The sequence below is a fragment of the Pristiophorus japonicus genome, chromosome 2 (genome assembly GCF_044704955.1).
Source record: "Pristiophorus japonicus isolate sPriJap1 chromosome 2, sPriJap1.hap1, whole genome shotgun sequence".
Classification (NCBI taxonomy): domain Eukaryota; kingdom Metazoa; phylum Chordata; class Chondrichthyes; family Pristiophoridae; genus Pristiophorus; species Pristiophorus japonicus.
This window is the reverse complement of record NC_091978.1, coordinates 47,161,280-47,187,969: the sequence shown is the minus strand read 5'-3', so window position 1 is coordinate 47,187,969 and position 26,690 is coordinate 47,161,280. Positions and strand designations below refer to the sequence as shown.

General features: G+C 50.4%; 1 protein-coding gene across 1 annotated transcript in view; it reads left to right on the top strand.

The window, feature by feature from the left end:
• The window catches only part of loxhd1a (lipoxygenase homology PLAT domains 1a), a 279,592-nt gene that overhangs the window by 185,736 nt on the left and 67,166 nt on the right, over window positions 1–26,690 (top strand). The window contains exon 30 of the mRNA XM_070859753.1: window positions 13,887–14,096. Within this exon, the coding sequence (XP_070715854.1) occupies window positions 13,887–14,096 (210 nt within the window). The remainder of the gene's footprint in view (window positions 1–13,886; window positions 14,097–26,690) is intronic.

Here is a 26,690-nt window from a genome sequence, read left to right as displayed (position 1 = left end):
AGTGGAGAGCACCAGTTCCCACTGTCACAGGAGAGAGAGTGGAGAGCACCAGTTCCCACTGTCACAGGACAGAGTGGAGAGCACCAGTTCCAACTGTCACAGGACAGAGAGTGGAGAGCACCAGTTCCCACTGTCACAGGACGGGAGAGTGGAGAGCATCAGTTCCCACTGTCACAGGAGAGAGAGTGGGGAGCACCAGTTCCCACTGTCACAGGAGAGAGACTGGAGAGCACCAGTTCCAACTGTCACAGGACGGGAGAGTGGAGAGCACCAGCTCCAACTGTCACAGGACGGGAGAGTGGAGAGCACCAGTTCCCACTCTCACAGGACGGGAGAGTGGAGATAACCAGCTCCAACTGTCACAGGACAGAGAGTGGAGAGCACCAGTTCCCACTGTCACAGGACGGGAGAGTGGAGAGCACCAGTTCCCACTGTCACAGGACGGGAGAGTGGAGAGCACCAGCTCCAACTGTCACAGGACAGAGAGTGGGGAGCAACAGTTCCCACTGTCACAGGACGGGAGAGTGGAGAGCACCAGTTCCCACTGTCACAGGACGGGAGAGTGGAGAGCACCAGCTCCAACTGTCACAGGACAGAGAGTGGAGAGCACCAGTTCCAACTGTCACAGGACGGGAGAGTGGAGAGCACCAGTTCCCACTGTCACAGGAGAGAGAGTGGAGAACACCAGTTCCCACTGTCACAGGAGAGAGAGTGGAGAGCACCAGCTCCAACTGTCACAGGACAGAGAGTGGAGAGCACCAGTTCCCACTGTCACAGGACGGGAGAGTGGAGAGCACCAGTTCCCACTCTCACAGGACGGGAGAGTGGAGAGCACCAGCTCCAACTGTCACAGGAGAGAGAGTGGAGAGCACCAGTTCCAACTGTCACAGGACAGAGAGTGGAGAGCACCAGTTCCCACTGTCACAGGACAGAGAGTGGAGAGCACCAGCTCCAACTGTCACAGGAGAGAGAGTGGAGAGCACCAGTTCCCACTGTCACAGGACAGAGAGTGGAGAGCACCAGTTCCAACTGTCACAGGACAGAGAGTGGAGAGCACCAGTTCCAACTGTCACAGGATGGGAGAGTGGAGAGCACCAGTTCCAACTGTAACAGGACGGGAGAGTGGAGAGCACCAGTTCCAACCGTTGCAGGAGAGAGAGTGGAGAGCACCAGTTCAAACTGTCGCAGGATGGGAGAGTGGAGAGCACCAGTTCAAACTGTCACAGGACGGGAGAGTGGAGAGCACCAGTTCAAACTGTCACAGGACAGAGAGTGGAGAGCACCAGTTCCCACTGTCACAGGACAGAGAGTGGAGAGCACCAGTTCCCACTGTCACAGGACAGAGAGTGGAGAGCACCAGTTCCAACTGTCACAGGACGGGAGAGTGGAGAGCACCAGCTCCAACTGTCACAGGACAGAGAGTGGGGAGCACCAGTTCCCACTGTCACAGGAGAGAGAGTGGAGAGCACCAGTTCCAACTGTCACAGGACAGAGAGTGGAGAGCACCAGTTCCAACTGTCACAGGACAGAGAGTGGAGAGCACCAGTTCCCACTGTCACAGGAGAGAGAGTGGAGAGCACCAGTTCCCACTGTCACAGGAGAGAGAGTGGGGAGCACCAGTTCCAACTGTCACAGGTTTACTTTCATAGGGCTGGAACCTCCACTTTTTTTGCATGCTGAACGCCCACTTAACACCCATTTTGGCACAAAATGAAAACTGATGGGCATTTTTAGGACACTTATCACCCAGCGTTGCTTTCCACATGGAATTAATGCCAACATTCAATAATAACGCCCGCCCATTTTTTTTTTGCCATAAAGAGCACATTTGGCGAAACTAACGTGCTCACCTCGCACACATATCAGCCACAATATCGCTCGCCCAAAAAAACGCCCAGAAAAAGTGGAACTGTTCTGAACAATTGCCAGTGGTGTGGCTGGCATTTTTTAAATCGCAGGTCGCTTCATTCAAAAGGCTGCCTCAACTTGTATTGACTCTGGAATTCTTCTCAGGTGAAGTGAACATCTCAACAGACATATTTTCAGACCCAGGATTATTGGGGGTTTACTCCAGGTGTATTTTAGCGAGGAAATCATTGCTTCTGATCAATCGCTATTATAATTTCAATGCAATGGGGCCACCAAACAATAACTGTGCTTAAGCAGTGCTTCAGATGTCTTGACCACTCAGGAGGGGAGCTACAATACAACCCTGAGCAAGAAGCTAAATTTGTGGTCGTGTGCTCGATGTTGCACAACCTGGCTATCAGGAGAGATCTAGAATTGCCAGAAGGCACTGATGTTCCATCTCATGAGAGAGAGGAAGAGGACGACGAGGGGCTGGATGCTGACCTAGGGCCAGACAATCAGGCTGGCTAACATACCATGCCCACGACCCCCTCCAGACCGCAGGAAAGGGCCCGTGGTGGCTACATAACTGCAAGACTCTTACATGTGGAGCTGATATCTGAACGATTTGCCTGAAAGAATGTTGATGTGAGTGACAACGCTGACACACTGCTGTGTGTGTGCAGCTCAGGCATCAATGGTGCCCATCACCTTGGTGCCAGTTAAAGTTTACGTTGAATGATGTTAAGTTGTATTTAACCCTTTCATGTTAAGGAATCACTGGTGTGTAATGGTGCGGCTATCTGAGACAATGCGCAACAAGGTTATGTTCAATAACAAAAGTTTAATACCAACATTGGCCTGAAATCATAAGTATCACAGGCAATAACACCCAACCCCTGCCCACACCTCACTTTTTCTACCATTGACATCAATCAAATGTTCAACATGTCCAGCAACACAGAATACAAAGGCAAAGCAGGAGCATGGATCCCTAGCCCCCATACATTACAACAAATTGCATACACCCAGATGGAGATATAACACCGCCATCACCTGCGGACATGCACCTCACTTTCCTTCCCTCCTCCCCTTCTTCTCCCCACCTCTACCCCTTCCCCTCCTCGCTCCATGGTGCCTGGCCGAGGAGTTCCTCGGGCGGTGCCTCATTGCGGGGGGGGATGAAGGCAGATGCGTTGGTTGGACGGGTACGGGAACAGGGGGGTGCCGAGGGGGGTGCATCTCTGATGCAGAAGCAGGATCTTGGTCCTTGCTCTCATTTGTCATTCACAGTAGCGGTGCGGAACCTAGGGGTGGAATGCCGTGCTCGGGGACCACTGGGAGGCCTGTGGCAGCAGTGTTCCTGGCTATCGCATCCAGGGCCTCCGCAATCCGCGGAATGTACTCGGTCATGGTGGCCAGCTGTCGGGATATTCCCCCAATGCTTCGATGAGCTGGTCACCAATATCTACAGTCCTCCTGGACAACTGTACCATCTCTCCGCTCTCATGTGGCGCTCATGGAATAGACCTGCCGCTTCCACGAGGCCTCCGCGGGGTCGGCGCCATCCTGGGGACAAATGGGGTGCGTTGTGGTGAGGTGCTTGGGGCCGGTACCTTCAGAGTGGAGGCGGGAATGACTGGAGGACCACTAGATGGCCTTGGGGTGGAACGGCTTCTGGAGCGTGGCGATGCAGGTTCCTCGATGTCCGCGCTCTCATCCTTGGAGAACAGACCCAGTGGATCGACGGGAGAGAATCGGAGCTCCTCATCACCAGATGCAGGATCGTCTGAAGAGTCTGGCCCCGCGCCCCCACCTTCCGGCCTCTGTGCTCTTGCCTGGGGCCGCACTACTGGCTGAGCTGCAAAACACAAATGAGGTTATTAGAGGAGAAGTGGGTGTTAGGGTGACAAAGTGAGTCCAATGCTACACACTGCATATGCACAACAAAAGCACCACCGCTCTCAAAATCATTGCAGGCATCACATTTCATGACCATCAACACATTTGCATTGCAATGATTTTCATTAGGCCAGCATTATTTCTATGACAATTTTAGAAATCATCTATCATATATGATTGTTCGGATATGAATTGGTGTGGCATCTATTGACTTTACATCACGCAATGGTGTAAGCTTTATTCATGTGGCATCACTTCAGGGTCTGCAGATGCGTCCGTGGCTGTCCGGGGGTGCTTCCCCACGAGTGCGAGCACCCGCTCCTCCATCTCAGTGATGTCGCTGGGGATTGGTGGCCCCCCACCCGTTCGCCTCTGCATGGACCTCATCATTGATAGCTTCTTCTGTAAAAGGTGACAGGACGACATGGCATGAGATCATTGCGTGATATCATTGCTAGGTACTGTCACAGACACTGATACAACACATAACCGACAGATGTAATCATGATTATTATGATTATTATCATTCTTTACCTAAAGACGTGCACCGTGACCGCAGGCTTTGAGTAAAACATTCCCGGTAAAAGTGAAAGACCTCATATCTGATGATAGTCACTCATGACTCTTACAAATCAAATTATATAAATACGTAAGTACATGTAAATCAATGTAATACTTACTCTTGCGGATCCCACAAGGTCGTTCCATCGTTTGCGGCATTGGTTGTCCTCACAAACCTCGTTGGTCACCGACGAGACCACCTCTGCTATCTCGGTCCATATCCTTTGGTAGGCCTTTGGGGTGGGCTTCCCACGCCCTCCCTGTGTCATATCACCCCAGCGTGACTCGACCTCCTGCAGGAGGGAGGCATTTGCCTTGTCCGAGAATCTCCTGGCTCTTTTGCGCCCTTCAATGTGCTCCTCTCCCACCTCACTGCTCTCTCCAGTGTCAGTCTCCACAGCGTGCTGTGACGCCTCTTCCTCTCTCTCCATTACAGGTCAAATTCGGGCAAATATGTGGTTGGTATTAGCTAATTTTTGTTTGCCTACTTGCTGTGAAGCTCTAAATTTTCCCTCCTTCCTCCCAAAACAGCCACATCACACCCAGACATGCCTTCAGTCCCTCTGAGCTCCCTTTCTCTCTGTCTCCTCTTCTGCGCATGTCATGATGACCCTTGACCTCCTGAATCGCAGGAATCGAACGTTGTCATGCCGTTGCTAAGGACGGCCACACTTTACGGCAGAAGGTCAGCGAGATTTAACGCTATCGACCATTTCATATCGCTCGCGGTAACTCCCATTTTCAAAAATGGAGACTAGGTGCTTTGAGAATGGGCGAGAAGCCGTTGATCTGAAAACTCTTTTTTAATGCTCACACCAGAAATAATGCCCATTTTGGGGCGATAAACACAAAAGTGGAGGTTCTAGCCCATAGTCTATCTTCCCTTTCGTAATCATTTTTTTAGTCATTCTTTGCTGGCTTTTAAAAGTTTCCCAATCTTCTGTCCTCCCACTAGTTTTGGCCACTTTGTATGCCCTTGTTTTTAATTGGATACCATCCTTTATTTCTATAGTTAGCCACGACTGACTATCTTTTCTTTTACTGGAATATATTTTCTACTCACTGGAATATATTTTTCTTGAGCGTTATGAAATATCTCCTTAAATGTACACCACTGTTCATCAACTGTCCTACACTTTAATCTATTTTCCCAGTCCACTTTAGCCAACTCTGCCCTCATACCTTTGTAGTCTCCTTTATTTAAGCTTAGTACACTGGTTTGAGATCCAACTTTCTCGCCCTCCATCTGAATTTTGAAATTTAATCATGCTATGATCACTCACTCCAAGGGGATCCTTTACTAGGAGATTATTTATTAATCCTGTCTCATTACACAGGACCAGATATAAGATAGCCTGGAACCCATCCCTTATGCACTCTATGAACTCGTCCTCGAGCCTACCCTGACCAATTTGATTTGTCCAATCAATATGGAGGTTAAAATCACCCATGATTATTGCTGTTCCCTTTTTACAAGCCCCCACTATTTCCTGGTTTATACTCCGACCAAAAGAGTTGCTACTGTTAGGGGGCCTATAGACTACGCCCAGAAGTGACTTTTTCCCTTTATTATTCCTTATCTCCACCCAAACTGTTTCAACATCATTTGAGCCAATATTATTCCTCACTATTGCATTGATTCCATCCTTTATCAACAGAGCTACCCCCCCTCCTTTTCCTTTCTGTCTGTCCTTCCAGATTGTCAAATACCCGTGAATATTTAGTTCCCAGTCCTGGTCACCTTGCAACCATGTCTCTGTAATGGCTATCAGATAATACCTATTTGTATCTATTTGTGCCGTCAACTCATCTATTTTAGGCAAAGAGCTTTTAAATTTGTTTTTTTACCCTTTTTTCCTACTTGCTTCCTCTCTCCTTCAAACTCACTTTCTTCATTTTTGCTTTCTAATTCTAGCTTTACTATCCTCCCTACTGAATCTATTTTCAGGTTCCCATCCCCCTGCCAAGCTAGTTTAAACTCTCCCCAGCAGCACGAGCAAACCCCCCCCCCCCCCCGCCCACCCCGCCAGGATATTGGTCCCGGCTCTGTTGAGATGCAACCCGTCTGGCTTGTACAGGTCCCACCTCCCACAGAAACGGTCCCACCTCAGGAAACTAAAGCCCTCCCTCCTGCACCATCTCTCCAGCCACGCATTCATCTGCTCTATCCTCCTATTTCTGTACTCACTAGCTCGTGGCACCGAGAGTAATCCGGAGATTACTGCCTTTGAGGTCCTGCTTTTTAATCTCTCTCCGAGCTCCCTAAACTCTGCCTGCAGGATCTCATCCCTCTTCCTACCTATGTCATTGGTGCCGATGTGGACCACGACCTCTGGCTGTTCACCCTCTCCCCCTAGAATGTCCTGCAGCTGCTCAGTGACATCCTTGACCCTGGCACCAGGGAGGCAACATACCATCCTGGAGTCACGTCTGCGGCTGCAGAAACGCCTGGTCTGTTCCCTTCACTATTGAATCCCGTACCACTATTACTCTTCCAATCTTCTTCCTACCTCCTGTGAAGCTGAGCCACCCGTACTGCCGTGGATTTGGCTCTGGCTGCACTCCCCAAAGGCACCATCGCCCCCACTGGTACTCAGAACAGAGTACCGGTTGGAGAGCGAGATGGACTCGGGGGACTCCTGCCTAGTGCTCCTCTTCTGTCCGGCGGTCACCCAATCCCTTTCTGCCTGCACACTCTTAAGCTGTGGGGTGACCACCTCTAGAAACGTGCTATCCACGTTGCTCTCAGTCTCGTGGATGCACCGCAGTGACTCCAGCCGCCGTTCAAGCTCCAAAACACAGAGCTCGAGTTGGTGCAGCTGGAGACACCTCCTGCACACATGGTCATCCCGGCTGCATGAAGCATCCAGGATTTCCCACATGCCACAGGATGGGCAATCCACGGGACTGAGCTGTCCTGCCATTCCTCGAGTTAGACTCGGAACTATCAAGTAGAACCTGTAATGTATATAATGACTCGAAGGACTTGTTACTGTAAACTCACTCAGTTGTAAACCTGGTTCAACTTTATTCGCGCCCAAAGTGTGCACATGACATGGTACTGGCTCTTATATACCAGGGCCCGCTCACACGTGCGTACAGCCCGATGACCTCCGACAGTGGCACCCCCTGGTGTCTAGTGACCCCAAGCATCATTACATAACAGAACTAAACTCTAAATCTTAGCAAAACACACCCAGCCGCTACTCAGCCAACAGCTGGTTTAATTAATGAGTTTTCCTTAGATAATAAAGATCACTTATCTATTTAATTTCAGCTCCTAACTTACACCAATGCCCAAGGTTTTTTAAAAAAGAAAGAAAAGAAAAATACTCACCAATCCACCAGCCAATCACTTACCCGCTTGGCTGTGATGTCACACTTCGATTTCGATTCTCTTTACTCTTTGTCCCTTACTGTTGTCGCTGCTGTACCTGGCTCCTCCCAATCTCAGGCTCCTCCCAATCTCAGGCTCCTCCCAATCCTGCTGCCGCCTTTTGTAGCGCTGCATCTGGTCTGCTCTCGTGATGCTTGCCCTCTGAACTCAGGCTCTTCCCGAACACAGAAGGAAGCTGTAGTGTATGGAGAAAGAGTCAGACTGAACACTGAGCTCAAAGTAACGTGTGACCCGAGTCTTTTATTGCAGGTCTCCAGAGTGCCTCTCCAACCTGTGAAGCCTTCTTAAATACTTGTGCTCCCAAGGGATTATGAGATCCCTTTGGATTCCGGGGAATGAGCCTTCTGGTGGCTGTACAGAGTATATACAACATTCCTCCCCAAAGTCAATAGTGTAACTATTTACAATGTGAGTCGATCTGGGGCCCTTCTTGCCCTGGTTGATCGTCTCGGTGTGAAAGCTGGTGTTGTTGAATCATTTGTTGGGCCCTCACTGGGTTGCTGTGCAGCTGGCCTTGCTGGGCTGCCTGGTGTGTAGGGCCCTGCTGGGCTGCTGTGGATGATGGGTTCTGCTTCGTGGTCAACCGTGGTGTCGGTTGCCACTGGTGTGTATGTTGGGGGATCAAAAAAGGTAGGGTCCAAGATGGGTTGCTCAGGGTAGTCCGTGAATTGAGTTTGATTTGGTCCAAGTGTTTCCGGTGAATGAGTCCATTTGAAAGTTTGACCCGAAACACCCTGCTCCCCTCTTTGGCCACGACAGTGCCGGGAAGCCACTTGGGACCTTGTCTATAATTTAATACAAATACAGGATCATTGACTTCAATCTCGCTTGACACATTTGCATTATCATGGTATGCACTTTGTTGAAGCCACCTGCTCTCTACCTGTTCATGTAGATCAGGGTGAACTAACGAGAGCCTTGTCTTCAATACTCTTTTCATGAGCAGTTCAGCAGGTGGGATCCCAGTGAGTGAGTGTGGTCTCATGCGGTAGCTAAGCAGGACTCGGGATATGCAAGTCTGCAGTGAGCCTTCAGTTACCCTCTTCAAGCCTTGCTTGATGGTTTGCACTGCTCTCTCTGCCTGACCATTGGACGCTGGTTTAAACGGGGCAGATGTGACATGTTTGATCCCGTTACGGGTCATGAATTCTTTGAACTCAGCACTAGTAAAACATGGCCCGTTGTCGCTCATGAGAACATCGGGTAAGCCGTGAGTGGCAAACATGGCCCACAGGCTTTCAGTAGTAGTAGCGGACGTGGCTAGCCGACATTATCTCACATTCAATTCATGTGGAGTAGGCGTCTACAACCACAAGGAACATTTTACCCAAGAATGGGCCTGCATCGTCGACGTGTATCTTGACCACGGTTTGGAGGGCCAAGACCATGAACTTAGCGGTGCCTCCCTGGGTACATTGCTTAACTGTGAGCGTGCATTGCATCTGTGAACGCATCGATACCGCGCCACCATACGTGGGATCTGGCTATCGCTTTCATCATTACGATGCCTGGGTGGGTACTGTGGAGGTCATTGATGAAGGTGTCTCTGCCCTTCTTGGGGACCACTACTCGATTTCCCCACAGAAGGCAGTCTGCCTATATAGACATTTCATCTTTGCGCCGCTGGAACGGCTTTATCTCTTCCTGCATTTCCACTGGGACACTGGACCAGCTCCCGTGAAGCACACAGCTTTTGACTAGGGATAATAAGGGGTCCTGGCTTGTCCAGGTTTTGATCTGCCGGGCAGTGACGGGTGATTGCTCACTCTCAAATGCTTCCATAACCATGGCTAGATCTGCGGGCTGCGCCATTTCCACCCCCGTGGTGGGCAATGGCAGCTGACTGAGAGCATCGGCGCAGTTTTCTGTGCCTGACCTGTGGCGGATGGCGTGGTTGTATGTGGACAACGTGAGCACCCATCTCTGGCTGTGGGCCGATGCGTTAGTATTTATCCCTTTACTCTCGGAAATAAGTGGCTTATGGTCAGTTTCCAATTCGAATTTTAGCCCAAACAGGTATTGATGCATTTTTTTCCCCCATAGACACACGCTAACGCTTCTTTTTCAATCATGCTGTAGACTCTCTCAGCCTTAGACAGACTTCTGGATGTATAAGCAACCGGTTGCAGTTTCCCGAAATCATTAGCTTGTTGCAATACACACCCGATGCCATATGACGATGCATCACATGCTAGTATCAAACACTTACATGGATCATACAACACAAGCAATTTGTTTGAGCATAACAATTTTCTCGCTTTTACAAAAGCATTTTCTTGGCTTTTGCCCCAAACCCATTCGCCCCCTTTTCGTAGTAAGACATTTAGTGGTTCTAGCATGGTGCTGAGACCCGGTAAGAAGTTACCAAAGTAGTTCAAGAGTCCCAGAAACGACCGCATTTCCGTCACGTTCCGTGGCCTCGGTGCGCAATCGATTGCCTCCGTCTTCGCGTTGGTGGGCCTGATGCCGTCCACCGCAATCCTCCTTCCCAGGAACTCCACTTCAGGTGCCAGGAAAACGCACTTTGAGCATTTTAACCTGAGCCCCACGCGGTTGAGTCAACTAAGAACCTCCTCCAGGTTCTGCAGGTGCTCGACTGTGTTCCGACCTGTGACCAAGATATCGTCCTGGAAGACCACAGTGTGTGGGACCAACTTCAGTAAACTTTCCATGTTTCTCTGGAATATCGCCGCCACTGATCGGATTCCAAACGGACATCTGTTATAAACAAAAAGATCTTTGTGCGTGTTGATGCAGGTGAGGACCTTCGATGATTCCTCCAGTTCCTGCATCATGTAGGCTGAGGTCAGATCCAGCTTCGTGAATGTCTTTCCTCCTGCCACGTTGCAAAGAGATCGTCGGCTTTTGGTAGTGGGTATTGGTCCTGCAGGGAGAAACGATTGACAGTTACTTTGTAATCACCACAGATTCTGACGGTGCCGTCTCCCTTGAGGACTGGGAAAATAGGACTGGCCCACTCGCTGAACTCGATCGGTGAGATGATGCCCTCTCTTTGTGGTCGGTCTAGCTTGATCTCTACCGTTTCTCTCATCATGTACGGTACTGCTCTCACCTTGTGATGGATGGGTCGAGCCCTCGGAATTAGGTGGATCTGCACTTTTGTTCCTTGGAATTTCCCGATGCCTGGTTCGAAAGGCGAAGGAAATTTGTTTAAGACCTGGGCACACGAAGTGATGGCAGCGGGCGATAGCGCTCGGATGTCGTCCCAGTTCCAGCGTATCTTTCCCAGCCAGCTCCTGCTGAGCAGCATGGGACCATCGCCCAGTACCACCCAGAGTGGTAGCTTGTGCACCGCTCCAACGTGGGAGATCTTTACGGTAGCACTGCCAATTACAGGAATCAGGTCTTTTGTGTAAGTTCTTAGTTTTGTGCGAATTGGAGTTAAGACTGGCCTTGAGGCCTTGTTGCACCACAACCTTGTGAAAGTCTTTTTGCCCATGTCCAGCTCCATTGACACCGGGAGTCCATTTAGTTCAACATTCAGCATTATCGGGGGACAATTCATGGTGAATGTGTACACCCCATGTACCTCTGCCTCCTCTATCTGAGGCTCTGTTTCGTCGTGATCCTCCTCTGCAACCTGGTGGTTTGCAGGTTTAACAGGCTTAGCAGCTCGCCTGCACACTCGTTGGAGGTGTCCCATTGTTCCACAGCCCTTGCAAACGTATCCTTTGAATCGGCATGAATGGAAACGATGATCACCCCCGCAGCGCCAACAAGGTGTTAATGACCTTGCATTCATCACCCTTTATGTTGGACTCTGAGACATCTGCAGACGTGTAGCTGCAGGTATGTGTGATCTGCCCTGTCCGTTACGATTTGAAAACAACATCACTTTGTTCACAGTACTTGTAGCAGCACTTGTGTGCTGAGAGATTTACTTAGTATTGTCACTGGTGGCAATGAACGCCTGGGCTATCGCTATGGCCTTTCTCAAGGTTGGGGTCTCTACAGTCAAACGTTTGAAAAGTATGGTTTGGTGGCCAATGCCAAGTACGAAAAAGTCTCTGAGCATGTGCTCCAAATGTCCTTCAAATTCGCAATGTCCTGCAAGGCATCTTAGCTCGGCGACATAACTCGCCACTTCCTGCCTTCAGATCTTTTGTAAATATAGAACCGATACCTCACCATCAGAACGCTTTCCTTCGGGTTCAAATGCTCTCGGAACAGTGTGCACAAATCGTCGTACGATTTCTCCGTGGGTTTCGCTGGAGTGAGCAGATTCTTCATGAGGCCATACGTTGGTGCCCCACAGAGGGTGAGGAGGATCGCCCTTCGTTTGGCAGCGCTCTCTTCCCCATCTCGCTCGTTGGCCACGAAGTATTGGCCGAGTCGCTCCACAATAGTTTCCCAATCATCTCCCTCTGAAAATTTCTCCAGGATGCCTACTGTTCTCTGCATCTTTGGGTTAGCTATCTGTATCTCGTCGTCAGTTATTGTGTATGGCGAAAGAGTCAGATGGAACACTGTGAGCTCAAAGTAAAGTGTGACCTTAGTCTTTTATTGCAGGTCTCCAGAGTGCCTCTCCAACCTGTGAAGCCTTCTTAAATACCTGTGCTCCCAAGGGATTATGGGATCCTTTGGACTCTGGGAAATGAGCCCTCTGGTGGCTGTATAGAGTAAATACAAGTCCAGATATATAACAGAAGCAAGGTTGTAAGGTGAAAAGTTCAGGACGTGCTTGGAGATGGTCTTATATATAATTGAGACAGTGGGAGTAGGCAGACTATGGCATATGGCAACGTTAAGGGGGTGGCCATATCTATGGGCATAAGTCGTAGAGTTTGTATGGCAGGAGATGTTAAGGAAGAACAGGAGGGAAGGGAAATCAGAGCAACAGAGTAAAGCTGAGAAGCTACGAGGGAAGCTCACTCAAATGGACAGTATAAAGATAACTGGTAGTACTTCAGGATAAGGGGGGATTGAGGGATATGGTGCAAAGGATCTAACACCCTTTCCTGTCCCAAATAATTATGGCCACGCTCGATGTGGCTTTAAACCTTGTGACATCGGAACCAGGCAGAGGAGACTCTGCCTTTGAAGCATAAAATAGACAATTGTAATTTTGGTTGTGACTATTTTATTACATTGGGAAATATAAAGCAACCAATGAAATGATCAGAGTTTCATGCAGCTGCTGCACTTTCTATTTGGAGCCGGATTTTCCTCGGTAAAACCATCCGATTTCACATGGAATAGCAGTGATGCAGCTGGGAAAACAAGGTGAGAAGACTGTGTTTGCTCCCTCAAAAAACTCCCCCAAGTTACATAAGAACATAAGAATTAGAAACAGGAGTAGGCCATCTTGCCCCTCGAGCCTGCTCCGCCATTCAATAAGATCATGGCTGATCTGATCATGGACTCAGCTCCAGTTCCCCGCCCGCTCCCCATAACCCTTGGCTCCCTTATCATTCAAAAGTTGAATTACTAAATTGGGGGTGGGGCTAGTGAAACCTGCCAGAATACCACCTACCCACCTTAAGACCAGAACATGTGTGGCAGTACTCAGCATGGGGACTCAGTCAGAGCCTTTTTAATAACATTTCACTTAAGTCTATAGAGACCTGTCACTCCTCCCCTTTCCATCATCATCATCATAGGCGGTCCCTCGAAGCGAGGATGACTTGCTTCCACGCCAAAAAGGGATGAGTTTACAGGTGTTTCAATGTTCCAGATCCCGAACTAATATTCCAGATCCCAAACTACATCTTGAAGGGTGGACGATGCTTGTGCGTGGATTTTTTTAACGTGTGGTGGCCGTTGCACACCAGCCATTACACAGGCTTAACAGAGCTAAGTCTTGGTCCAGTGGCAAGGATTAACCAAGATGACTGGAGACCAGCTCTGCTGCATGGGCCGGGTGTGCACACATATCGCAGTGTGGGCCAAGGCTGCTGCAGCACCACAGAACCATCTGGCTTTGCAGTGGCGGGTTCCTTCTGTAGAGTGGCGATCCCACCAGCAGCCCTCCCTCTATATGTGGTGGTCTCTCAACCCAGAGAAATGAGTCAGAGTCATAACAGGAGCAGGTGACAAGAGTAGTCGTGCCCCGATCCGCTGTCCTACGCAAAAATCAAGCCATTTGACTCAGAGGGTTATGCTTCTCTCTTAACAACGTGCACTTTGCTAAAAATGAATTATTATCTCGCGCTAACAGGTTGATACATTCACAATCGAAGCTGTAGACCTCGGGCAAGTTTTCAAGATCATGATTCGCCACGACAACACCATGGCCAGTCCTGATTGGTATTTGGAGAAAGTGGACGTGATTAACGTGAATTTGGATGAGAACTACTTATTCATGTGTGAACGCTGGCTTTCGAAGACCAAGGAGGATAAGAGAATTGAAAGGATATTGTTTGTGAAGGTAATTTGGGCATCAAATGCTTATGTGGTTGCAAATGGAGTTCCATCAACATAGCAGTGTGGTGCCACAGGGATCATAGCTGGAACTTATACATACTTGGAGTTGGGGAAGGGATAAAATTAAGCTGTTTACATTTTCAGCTGACACTAAATTCAAAGAAATTCGGGTCATTAGTGTCTCCCGGATGGTGCTAATGGGCTGCAAACTACTTTACAACCAGGCACGGCGGCGCTAATGACACCCGCTAAATTCGACGGTTGGTCAACGGCGGCGGTAACCCGTAGCGACCCGCTCCACTGCGTCGATGATGCTAACATCATCACTGTGCTTAGCGCCCCGGACCCTAAATTGGGTTTTGCCCTCTGAAGCTGCACCGGGCGATGACAGTGACAGCTTCAGGGATGGGTACCAGGCGGCCGGCCGCTCACGGGGCGATAGTTAAATGGGACGTGCACTGCCGTTAAAAAAAAAAAAAATTGTCAATTTTTTTCGTGCACCCCGTTGGCTTTTTGAACGCGGGGTCCGCGCCGCGATTGGCCAGCCCACCACTCAGCTCCCCCGTGGTCCAGGTAGGACCCTTCTTTTCCTGCAGAATGTGCACCTTGAGCCCTTCCCTTTAATTCAGGGAAGAGTACCTCCTACACGGCAGCACTATGCGCCCAGTGCGTTGCGCTGTGCCCCGCTCCCGAGGCATTCGCCCCCGAAAGGAAGTAGAGCGCTTTATGGGAATGGGTAATAAAACAGTGGGAATATAAAATAAATGGCTCTCGGATACAATACAGGAGAAAGATCTGGGGGCAGTTGATGGATAGCTCATTGAAACCAGTATCACAGGGTGTGATAGCAATAAGGGAAACTAACCAGATAGCGGGGTGTCTAGCCAGAGGGATAAAGCACAAATCCTAGTCGGAGATAATGGAGCAGATTTTTCTCAATGTTTAGACATAAAGCCTTGTGTGGGTGGAGCAGGACAAGGAAAATAGGGTGGAAATGTTTGCCCATAACACCAGTTTTCTGTCCTTTTAAATGACTAGATGAAAAATCAGACCGATTACATTACAGTCACACAATGCTCCAGACATGATTTGCCTTTTCTCACTCCACCCATGCAATGCTTAATGCCCAAGTATTAAAGAGGAAACTCTAACCCAAGGCATTGTTATGGCCACACCTGGGGGACTGGGTACACTTCTGTTCGCCATACTACATTCCTTCAGTACCCCTTTCCTGCTTTCTCTCCATACCCCTTGATCCCCTTAACCGTAAGGGCCATATCTAACTCCCTCTTGAATATATCCAATGAACTGGCATTAACAACTCTCTGCGGCAGGGAATTTCACAGGTCAACAACTCTATGAGTGAAGAAGGTTTCCCTCATCTCAGTCCTAAATGGCCTACCCCTTATCCTAAAACTATGTTCCCTGGTTCTGGACTTCCCCAACATCGAGAACATTCTTCCCGCATCCAACCTGTCCAGTCCCGTCAGAACCTTATATGTTTCTATGAGCTCCCCTCTCATCCTTGTAAACTCCAGTGAATAAAAGCCCAGTTGATCCAGTCTCTCCTCATATAACAGCCCAGCCATCCCTGGAATCAATCTGGTGAACCTTCGCTGCACACCCTCAATAGCAAGAATGTCCTTCCTCAGATTAGGAGACCAAAACTGAACACAATATTCCAGGTGAGGCCTCACTAAGGCCCTGTACAACTGCAGTAAGACCTCCCTGCTCCTATATTCAAATCCCCTAGCTATGAAGGCTAACATACCATTTGCCTTCTTCACCGCTTGCTGTACCTGCATGCCCACTTTCAATGACTGATGTACCATGACACAGGTCTCGTTGCACCTGCCCTTTTTCTAATCTGCCGCCATTCAGATAATATTCTGCCTTCGTGTTTTTGCCACCAAAGTGGATAACCTCACATTTATCCACATTATATTGCATCTGCCATGCAGTTGCCCACTCACCTAATCTGTCCAAATCACGCTGCAGCCTCTTAGCATCCTCCTCACAGCTCACACTGACACCCAGTTTAGTGTCATCTGCAAACTTGGAGATATTACACTCTATTCCTTCATCTAAATAATTAATTAAAGAGCTGGGGTTAATGTATAAATCGTATAATGTATAAATCTAAATCGTTAATGTATATTGTAAAGAGCTGTAATCCCAGCACTGAGCCCTGCGGCACCCCACTAGTTACTGCCTGCCATTCTGAAAAGGCCCCGTTTATCCTGACTCTCTGCTTCCTGTCTGCCAACCAGTTCTCTATCCAGGTCAGTACATTACCCCCAATACCATGCGCTTTGATTTTGTACACCAATCTCTTGTGCGGGACCTTGTCAAAAGCCTTTTGAAAGTCCAAATATACCACATCTGCTGGTTCTCCCTTCTCCACTCTACTAGTTACATCCTCAAAAGATTCCAGAAGATTCGTCAAGCATGATTTCCCTTTCATAAATCCATGCTGACTCAGTCCGAGCCTGTCACTGTCTTCCAAATGGGCCACTATTTCATCCTTAATGATTGATTCCAACATTTTCCCAACTACTGATGTCAGGCGAACCAGTCTATAATTACCCGCTTTCTCTCTCCCTCCTTTTTTAAAAAGTGGCATTACATTAGCTGCCCTCCAGTCCATAGGAACTGATCCAGAGTCGATAGATTGTTGGAAAATGATCACCAATGCATCCACTATTTCTAGGGCCACTTCCTTAAGTACTCTGGGATGCAGACTATCAGGACCCGGGGATTTATCGGCCTTTAATCCCATCAATTTCCATAACACAATTTCCCGCCTACTAAGGATATCTTTCAGTTCCTCATTCTCACTAGACTCACTGTACCCTAGTACATTCGGAAGGTTATTTGTATCTTCCTTTGTCAAGACAGAACCGAAGTATTGGCTCAATTGGTCTGCCATTTCTTTGTTCCCCATTATAAATTGACCTGAATCTGACTGCAAGGGACCTACGTTTGTCTTTACTAATCTTTTTCTCTTCACATATTTATAGAAGCTTTTGCAGTCAGTTTTTATGTTCCCTACAAGCTTCCTCTCGTACTCTATTTTCCCCTTCTTAATTAAACCCTTAGTCCTCCTCTGTTGAATTCTAAATTTCTCCCAGTCCTCAGGTTTGTTGCTTTTTCTAGCCAATTTATATGCCTCTTCCTTGGTTTTAACACTATCCTTAATTTCCTTTGTTAGCCATGGTTGAGTCACCTTCCCCGTTTTATTTTTACTCCAGACAGGAATGTACAGTTGCTGAAGTTCATCCATGTGATCTTTAAATGTTTGCCATTGCTTATCCACCGTCAACCCTTTAAGTATCCTCTGCCAGTCTATTCTAGCCAATTCACGCCTCAAACCATCGAAGTTACCTTTCCTTAAGTTCAGGACCCTAGTTTCCGAATTAACTTTGTCACTCTCCATCTTAATAAGGAATTCTACCATATTATGGTCACTTTTCCCCAAAGGGCCTCGCACAACAAGATTGCTAATTAGTCCCTTCTCATTACACATCACCCAGTCTAGGATGGCCAGCTCCCTGGTTGGTTCCTTGACATATTGGTCTAGAAACCTATCCCGAATACACTCCAGGAAATCCTCCTCCACTGCATTGCTACCAGTTAGGTTAGCCCAATCTATATGTAGATTAAAGTCGTCCATGATTACTGCTGTACCTTTATTGCACACATCCCTTATTTCTTGTTTGATGCTGTCCCCAACCTCACTACTACTATTTGGTGGTCTATACACAACTTCCACTAGCGTTTTCTGCCCTTTGGAATTCCGCAGCTCAACCCATATCGATTCCACATCATCCAGACTAATGTCCTTCCTTACAATTGCATTCATTTCCTCTTTAACCAGCAACGCCACCCCGCCTCCTTTTCCTTTCTGTCTATCCTTCCTAAATACTGAATACCCTTGGATGTTGCATTCCCAGCCTTGGTTACCCTGGAGCCATGTCTCCGTGATGCCAATCACATCGTATCCGTTAACTGCTATCTGCGCAGTTAATTCATCCACCTTATTCCGAATACTCCTCGCATTGAGGCACAGAGCCTTCAGGCTTGTTTTTTTAACACACTTTGCCCCTTTTGAATCTTGCTGTAATGTGACCCTTTTTGCTTTTTGCCTTGGGTTTCTCTGCCCCCCACTTTTACTATTCTCCTTTCTATCTTTTGCTCCTGCCCCCCTTCTATTTCCCTCTGTCTCCCTGCATAGGTTCCCATCCCCCTGCCATATTAGTTTAACTCCTCCCCAAAAGCACTTGCAAACACTCCCCCTAGGACATTGGTTTTGGTCCTGCCCAGGTGCAGACCGTCCGGTTTGTACTGGTCCCACCTCCCCCAGAACCGGTTCCAATGTCCCAGGAATTTGAATCCCTCCCTTCTGCACCACTGCTCAAGCCACGTATTCATCTGAGCTATCCTGCGATTCCTACTCTGACTAGCACGTGGCACTGGTAGCAATCCTGAGATTACTACTTTTGAGGTCCTACATTTTAATTTAACTCCTAGCTCCCTAAATTCATCTCGTAAGACTTTTACCTATATCGTTGGTACCTACACGCATCACGACAACTGGCTGTTCTCCCTCCCTTTTCAGAATGTCCTGCACCCGCTCCGAGACACCCTTGACCCTTACACCAGGGAGGCAACATACCATCCTGGAGTCTCGATTGCGGCCGCAGAAACGCCTCTCTATTCCCTTTACAATTGAATCCCCTATCACTATCGCTCTCCCACTCTTTTTCCTGCCCTCCTGTGCAGCAGAGCCAGCCACGGTGCCATGAACTTGGCTGCTGCTGCTCTCCCCTGATGAGTCAACCCCCTCAACAGTATCCAAAACGGTGTATCTGTTTTACAGGGGGATGACCGCAGGGGACCCCTGCACTACCTTCCCTGCACTGCTCTTCTTGCTGGTCTTCCATTCCCTATCTGGCTGTGGACCCTTTACCTGTGGTAAGACCAACTCACTAAACGTGCTATTCACGTCATTCTCAGCATCATGGATGCTCCAGAGTGAATCCACCCGCAGCTCCAGCTCCGCAACGCGGTCCATCAGGAGCTGGAGGTGGACACACCTCCCGCACACGTAGTCGTCAGGGACACCGAAAGTGTTCCTGACTTCCCACATAGTACAGGAGGAGCATAACATGTGTCCGAGCTCTCCTGCCATGAATTAACCCTTAGATACACTTAAATTGGCAACAACAATGCTAAAAGTTAATTACTGATATATATAACGGCGGGAGAGTGGAGAGATCCAGTTCCAACTGTCACAGGATGGGAGAGTGGAGAGCACCAGTTCCAACTGTCGCAGGAGAGAGAGTGGAGAGCACCAGTTCCAACTGTCACAGGAGAGAGAGTGGAGAGCACCAGTTCCCACTGTCACAGGACAGAGAGTGGAGAGCACCAGTTCCAACTGTCACAGGATGGGAGAGTGGAGAGCACCAGTTCTAACTGTCACAAGACAGAGAGTGGGGAGCACCAGTTCTAACTGTCACAAGACAGAGAGTGGGGAGCAGCAGTTCAAACTGTTGCAGGATGGAAGAGTGGAGAGATCCAGTTCCAACTGTCGCAGGAGAGAGAGTGGAGAGCACCAGTTCCCACTGTCACAAGACAGAGAGTGGAGAGCACCAGTTCCCACTGTCACAGGACAGAGAGTGGAGAGCACCAGTTCCCACTGTCACAGGACAGAGAGTGGAGAGCACCAGTTCCAACTGTCACAGGATGGGAGAGTGGAGAGCACCAGTTCCCACTGTCACAGGACAGAGAGTGGAGAGCACCAGTTCCCACTGTCACAGGACAGAGAGTGGAGAGCACCAGTTCCCACTGTCACAGGACAGAGAGTGGAGAGCACCAGTTCCAACTGTCACAGGATGGGAGAGTGGAGAGATCCAGTTCCAACTGTCGCAGGAGAGAGAGTGGAGAGCACCAGTTCCAACTGTCACAAGACAGAGAGTGGGGAGCACCAGTTCTAACTGTCGCAGGAGAGAGAGTGGAGAGCACCAGTTCCAACTGTCACAAGACAGAGAGTGGGGAGCACCAGTTCCCACTGTCACAGGAGAGAGAGTGGAGAGCACCAGTTCCAACTGTCACAAGACAGAGAGTGGGGAGCACCAGTTCTAACTGTCGCAGGAGAGAGAGTGGAGAGCACCAGTTCCAACTGTCACAGGACAGAGAGTGGAGAGCACCAGTTCACACTGTCACAGGACAGAGAGTGGAGAGCACCAGTTCCAACTGTCACAGGACAGAGAGTGGAGAGCACCAGTTCCAACTGTCGCAGGATGGAAGAGTGGAGAGATCCAGTTCCCACTGTCGCAGGAGAGAGAGTGGGGAGCACCAGTTCCCACTGTCACAGGAGAGAGAGTGGAGAGCACCAGTAACAACTGTCACAGGACAGAGAGTGGAGAGCACCAGTTCCAACTGTCACAGTACAGAGAGTGGAGAGCACCAGTTCCAACTGTCGCAGGATGGAAGAGTGGAGAGATCCAGTTCCCACTGTCGCAGGAGAGAGAGTGGAGAGCACCAGTTCCCACTGTCACAAGACAGAGAGTGGAGAGCACCAGTTCCCACTGTCACAGGACAGAGAGTGGAGAGCACCAGTTCCAACTGTCACAGGATGGGAGAGTGGAGAGCACCAGTTCCAACTGTCACAGGACAGAGAGTGGAGAGCACCAGTTCCCACTGTCACAGGACAGAGAGTGGAGAGCACCAGTTCCCACTGTCACAGGAGAGAGAGTGGAGAGCACCAGTTCCAACTGTCACAGGACAGGAGAGTGGAGAGCACCAGTTCCAACTGTCACAGGAGAGAGAGTGGAGAGCACCAGTTCCAACTGTCACAGGAGAGAGTGTGGAGAGCACCAGTTCCCACTGTCACAGGACAGAGAGTGGAGAGCACCAGTTCCCACTGTCACAGGACAGAGAATGGAGAGCACCAGTTCCAACTGTCACAGGACAGGAGAGTGGAGAGCACCAGTTCCAACTGTCACAGGAGAGAGAGTGGAGAGCACCAGTTCCAACTGTAACAGGAGAGAGAGTGGAGAGCACCAGTTCCAACTGTCGCAGGACGGGAGAGTGGAGAGCACCAGTTCCAACTGTCACAGGAGAGAGAGTGGAGAGCACCAGTTCCAACTGTTGCAGGAGAGAGAGTGGAGAGCACCAGTTCCAACTGTCACAAGACAGAGAGTGGGGAGCACCAGTTCCAACTGTCGCAGGAGAGAGAGTGGAGAGCACCAGTTCCAACTGTCACAGGAAAGAGAGTGGAGAGCACCAGTTCCAACTGTCACAGGACAGAGAGTGGAGAGCACCAGTTCCCACTGTCACAGGACAGAGAGTGGAGAGCACCAGTTCCAACTGTCGCAGGAGAGAGAGTGGAGAGCACCAGTTCCCACTGTCACAGGACAGGGAGTGGAGAGCACCAGTTCCCACTGTCACAGGAAAGAGAGCGGAGAGCACCAGTTCCAACTGTCGCAGGAGAGAGAGTGGAGAGCACCAGTTCCCACTGTCACAGGAAAGATAGTGGAGAGCACCAGTTCCAACTGTCGCAGGAGAGAGAGTGGAGAGCACCAGTTCCAACTGTCGCAGGAGAGAGAGTGGAGAGCACCAGTTCCAACTGTCGCAGGACGGGAGAGTGGAGAGCACCAGTTCCAACTGTCACAGGAGAGAGAGTGGAGAGCACCAGTTCCAACTGTAACAGGACGAGAGAGTGGAGAGCACCAGTTCCAACTGTCGCAGGATGGAAGAGTGGAGAGCACCAGTTCCAACTGTCACAGGAGCGAGAGTGGAGAGCACCAGTTCCAACTGTCGCAGGAGAGAGAGTGGAGAGCACCAGTTCCAACTGTCGCAGGACGGGAGAGTGGAGAGCACCAGTTCCAACTGTCACAGGAGAAAGAGTGGAGAGCACCAGTTCCAACTGTAACAGGATGAGAGAGTGGAGAGCACCAGTTCCAACTGTCGCAGGACGGGATGTGGAGAGCACCAGTTCCAACTGTCGCAGGAGAGAGAGTGGAGAGCACCAGTTCCAACTGTCGCAGGACGGGAGAGTGGAGAGCACCAGTTCCAACTGTCACAGGAGAGAGAGTGGAGAGCACCAGTTCCAACTGTCACAGGAGAGAGAGTGGGGAGCACCAGTTCCAACTGTCACAGGACAGAGAGTGGAGAGCACCAGTTCCAACTGTAACAGGATGAGAGAGTGGAGAGCACCAGTTCCAACTGTCACAGGACAGAGAGTGGGGAGCACCAGTTCCAACTGTCACAGGACAGAGAGTGGAGAGCACCAGTTCCAACTGTCACAGGAGAGAGAGTGGGGAGCACCAGTTCCAACTGTCGCAGGATGGAAGAGTGGAGAGCACCAGTTCCAACTGTCACAGGAGAGAGAGTGGAGAGCACCAGTTCCCACTGTCACAAGACAGAGAGTGGGGAGCACCAGTTCTAACTGTTGCAGGATGGAAGAGTGGAGAGATCCAGTTCCAACTGTCGCAGGAGAGAGAGTGGAGAGCACCAGTTCCAACTGTCACAAGACAGAGAGTGGGGAGCACCAGTTCCCACTGTCACAGGACGGGAGAGTGGAGAGCACCAGTTCCCACTGTCACAAGACAGAGAGTGGGGAGCACCAGTTCCCACTGTCACAGGACGGGAGAGTGGAGAGATCCAGTTCCCACTGTCACAGGAGAGAGAGTGGAGAGCACCAGTTCCCACTGTCACAAGACAGAGAGTGGAGAGCACCAGTTCCAACTGTCACAGGATGGGAGAGTGGAGAGCACCAGTTCCCACTGTCACAGGACGGGAGAGTGGAGAGCACCAGTTCCAACTGTCACAGGACAGGAGAGTGGAGAGCACCAGTTCCAACTGTCACAGGAGAGAGAGTGGAGAGCACCAGTTCCAACTGTCACAGGAGAGAGTGTGGAGAGCACCAGTTCCAACTGTCACAGGACGGGAGAGAGGAGAGCACCAGTTCCAACTGTCACAGGAGAGAGAGTGGAGAGCACCAGTTCCCACTGTCACAGGACAGAGAGTGGAGAGCACCAGTTCCCACTGTCACAGGACGGGAGAGTGGAGAGCACCAGTTCCAACTGTCACAGGACAGGAGAGTGGAGAGCACCAGTTCCAACTGTCACAGGAGAGAGAGTGGAGAGCACCAGTTCCAACTGTCACAGGAGAGAGTGTGGAGAGCACCAGTTCCCACTGTCACAGGACAGAGAGTGGAGAGCACCAGTTCCCACTGTCACAGGACAGAGAATGGAGAGCACCAGTTCCAACTGTCACAGGACAGGAGAGTGGAGAGCACCAGTTCCAACTGTCACAGGAGAGAGAGTGGAGAGCACCAGTTCCAACTGTCACAGGAGAGAGAGTGGAGAGCACCAGTTCCCACTGTCACAAGACAGAGAGTGGAGAGCACCAGTTCCAACTGTCACAGGATGGGAGAGTGGAGAGCACCAGTTCCCACTGTCACAGGACGGGAGAGTGGAGAGCACCAGTTCCAACTGTCACAGGACAGGAGAGTGGAGAGCACCAGTTCCAACTGTCACAGGAGAGAGAGTGGAGAGCACCAGTTCCAACTGTCACAGGAGAGAGAGTGGAGAGCACCAGTTCCAACTGTCACAGGAGAGAGAGTGGAGAGCACCAGTTCCAACTGTAACAGGAGAGAGAGTGGAGAGCACCAGTTCCAACTGTCGCAGGACGGGAGAGTGGAGAGCACCAGTTCCAACTGTCACAGGACAGAGAGTGGAGAGCACCAGTTCCCACTGTCACAGGAGAGAGTGTGGAGAGCACCAGTTCCCACTGTCACAGGACAGAGAGTGGAGAGCACCAGTTCCCACTGTCACAGGACAGAGAATGGAGAGCACCAGTTCCAACTGTCACAGGAGAGAGAGTGGAGAGCACCAGTTCCAACTGTAACAGGAGAGAGAGTGGAGAGCACCAGTTCCCACTGTCACAGGACAGGAGAGTGGAGAGCACCAGTTCCAACTGTCACAGGAGAGAGAGTGGAGAGCACCAGTTCCAACTGTAACAGGAGAGAGAGTGGAGAGCACCAGTTCCAACTGTAACAGGACGAGAGAGTGGAGAGCACCAGTTCCAACTGTCGCAGGGCGGGAGAGTGGAGAGCACCAGTTCCAACTGTCACAGGATGGAAGAGTGGAGAGCACCAGTTCCAACTGTTGCAGGAGAGAGAGTGGAGAGCACCAGTTCCAACTGTCACAAGACAGAGAGTGGGGAGCACCAGTTCCAACTGTCGCAGGAGAGAGAGTGGAGAGCACCAGTTCCAACTGTCACAGGAAAGAGAGTGGAGAGCACCAGTTCCAACTGTCACAGGACAGAGAGTGGAGAGCACCAGTTCCCACTGTCACAGGACAGAGAGTGGAGAGCACCAGTTCCAACTGTCGCAGGAGAGAGAGTGGAGAGCACCAGTTCCTACTGTCACAAGACAGAGAGTGGAGAGCACCAGTTCCCACTGTCACAGGACAGGGAGTGGAGAGCACCAGTTCCCACTGTCACAGGAAAGAGAGTGGAGAGCACCAGTTCCAACTGTCACAGGAAAGAGAGTGGAGAGCACCAGTTCCAACTGTCACAGGACAGAGAGTGGAGAGCACCAGTTCCAACTGTCGCAGGAGAGAGAGTGGAGAGCACCAGTTCCAACTGTCACAGGAAAGAGAGTGGAGAGCACCAGTTCCAACTGTCACAGGACAGAGAGTGGAGAGCACCAGTTCCCACTGTCACAGGACAGGGAGTGGAGAGCACCAGTTCCCACTGTCACAGGAAAGAGAGCGGAGAGCACCAGTTCCAACTGTCGCAGGAGAGAGAGTGGAGAGCACCAGTTCCCACTGTCACAGGAAAGATAGTGGAGAGCACCAGTTCCAACTGTCGCAGGAGAGAGAGTGGAGAGCACCAGTTCCAACTGTCGCAGGAGAGAGAGTGGAGAGCACCAGTTCCAACTGTCGCAGGACGGGAGAGTGGAGAGCACCAGTTCCAACTGTCACAGGAGAGAGAGTGGAGAGCACCAGTTCCAACTGTAACAGGACGAGAGAGTGGAGAGCACCAGTTCCAACTGTCGCAGGATGGAAGAGTGGAGAGCACCAGTTCCAACTGTCACAGGAGCGAGAGTGGAGAGCACCAGTTCCAACTGTCACAGGACGGGATGTGGAGAGCACCAGTTCCAACTGTCGCAGGAGAGAGAGTGGAGAGCACCAGTTCCAACTGTCGCAGGAGAGAGAGTGGAGAGCACCAGTTCCCACTGTCACAGGACAGAGAGTGGAGAGCACCAGTTCCAACTGTCACAGGAGAGAGAGTGGGGAGCACCAGTTCCAACTGTCACAGGACAGAGAGTGGAGAGCACCAGTTCCAACTGTAACAGGACAGAGAGTGGAGAGCACCAGTTCCAACTGTCACAGGAGAGAGAGTGGAGAGCACCAGTTCCAACTGTCACAGGAGAGAGAGTGGGGAGCACCAGTTCCAACTGTCACAGGACAGAGAGTGGAGAGCACCAGTTCCAACTGTAACAGGACAGAGAGTGGAGAGCACCAGTTCCAACTGTCACAGGAGAGAGAGTGGAGAGCACCAGTTCCAACTGTCACAGGAGAGAGAGTGGAGAGCACCAGTTCCAACTGTCACAGGACAGAGAGTGGAGAGCACCAGTTCCAACTGTAACAGGACAGAGAGTGGAGAGCACCAGTTCCAACTGTCACAGGACAGAGAGTGGAGAGCACCAGTTCCAACTGTCACAGGAGAGAGAGTGGGGAGCACCAGTTCCAACTGTCGCAGGATGGAAGAGTGGAGAGCACCAGTTCCAACTGTCACAGGAGAGAGAGTGGGGAGCACCAGTTCCAACTGTCACAGGACAGAGAGTGGAGAGCACCAGTTCCAACTGTAACAGGACAGAGAGTGGAGAGCACCAGTTCCAACTGTCACAGGAGAGAGAGTGGAGAGCACCAGTTCCAACTGTCACAGGAGAGAGAGTGGGGAGCACCAGTTCCAACTGTCACAGGACAGAGAGTGGAGAGCACCAGTTCCAACTGTAACAGGACAGAGAGTGGAGAGCACCAGTTCCAACTGTCACAGGACAGAGAGTGGAGAGCACCAGTTCCAACTGTCACAGGAGAGAGAGTGGGGAGCACCAGTTCCAACTGTCGCAGGATGGAAGAGTGGAGAGCACCAGTTCCAACTGTCACAGGAGAGAGAGTGGAGAGCACCAGTTCCCACTGTCACAAGACAGAGAGTGGGGAGCACCAGTTCTAACTGTTGCAGGATGGAAGAGTGGAGAGATCCAGTTCCAACTGTCGCAGGAGAGAGAGTGGAGAGCACCAGTTCCAACTGTCACAAGACAGAGAGTGGGGAGCACCAGTTCCCACTGTCACAGGACGGGAGAGTGGAGAGCACCAGTTCCCACTGTCACAAGACAGAGAGTGGGGAGCACCAGTTCCCACTGTCACAGGACGGGAGAGTGGAGAGATCCAGTTCCCACTGTCACAGGAGAGAGAGTGGAGAGCACCAGTTCCCACTGTCACAAGACAGAGAGTGGGGAGCACCAGTTCAAACTGTCGCAGGATGGAAGAGTGGAGAGCACCAGTTCCCACTGTCACAAGAC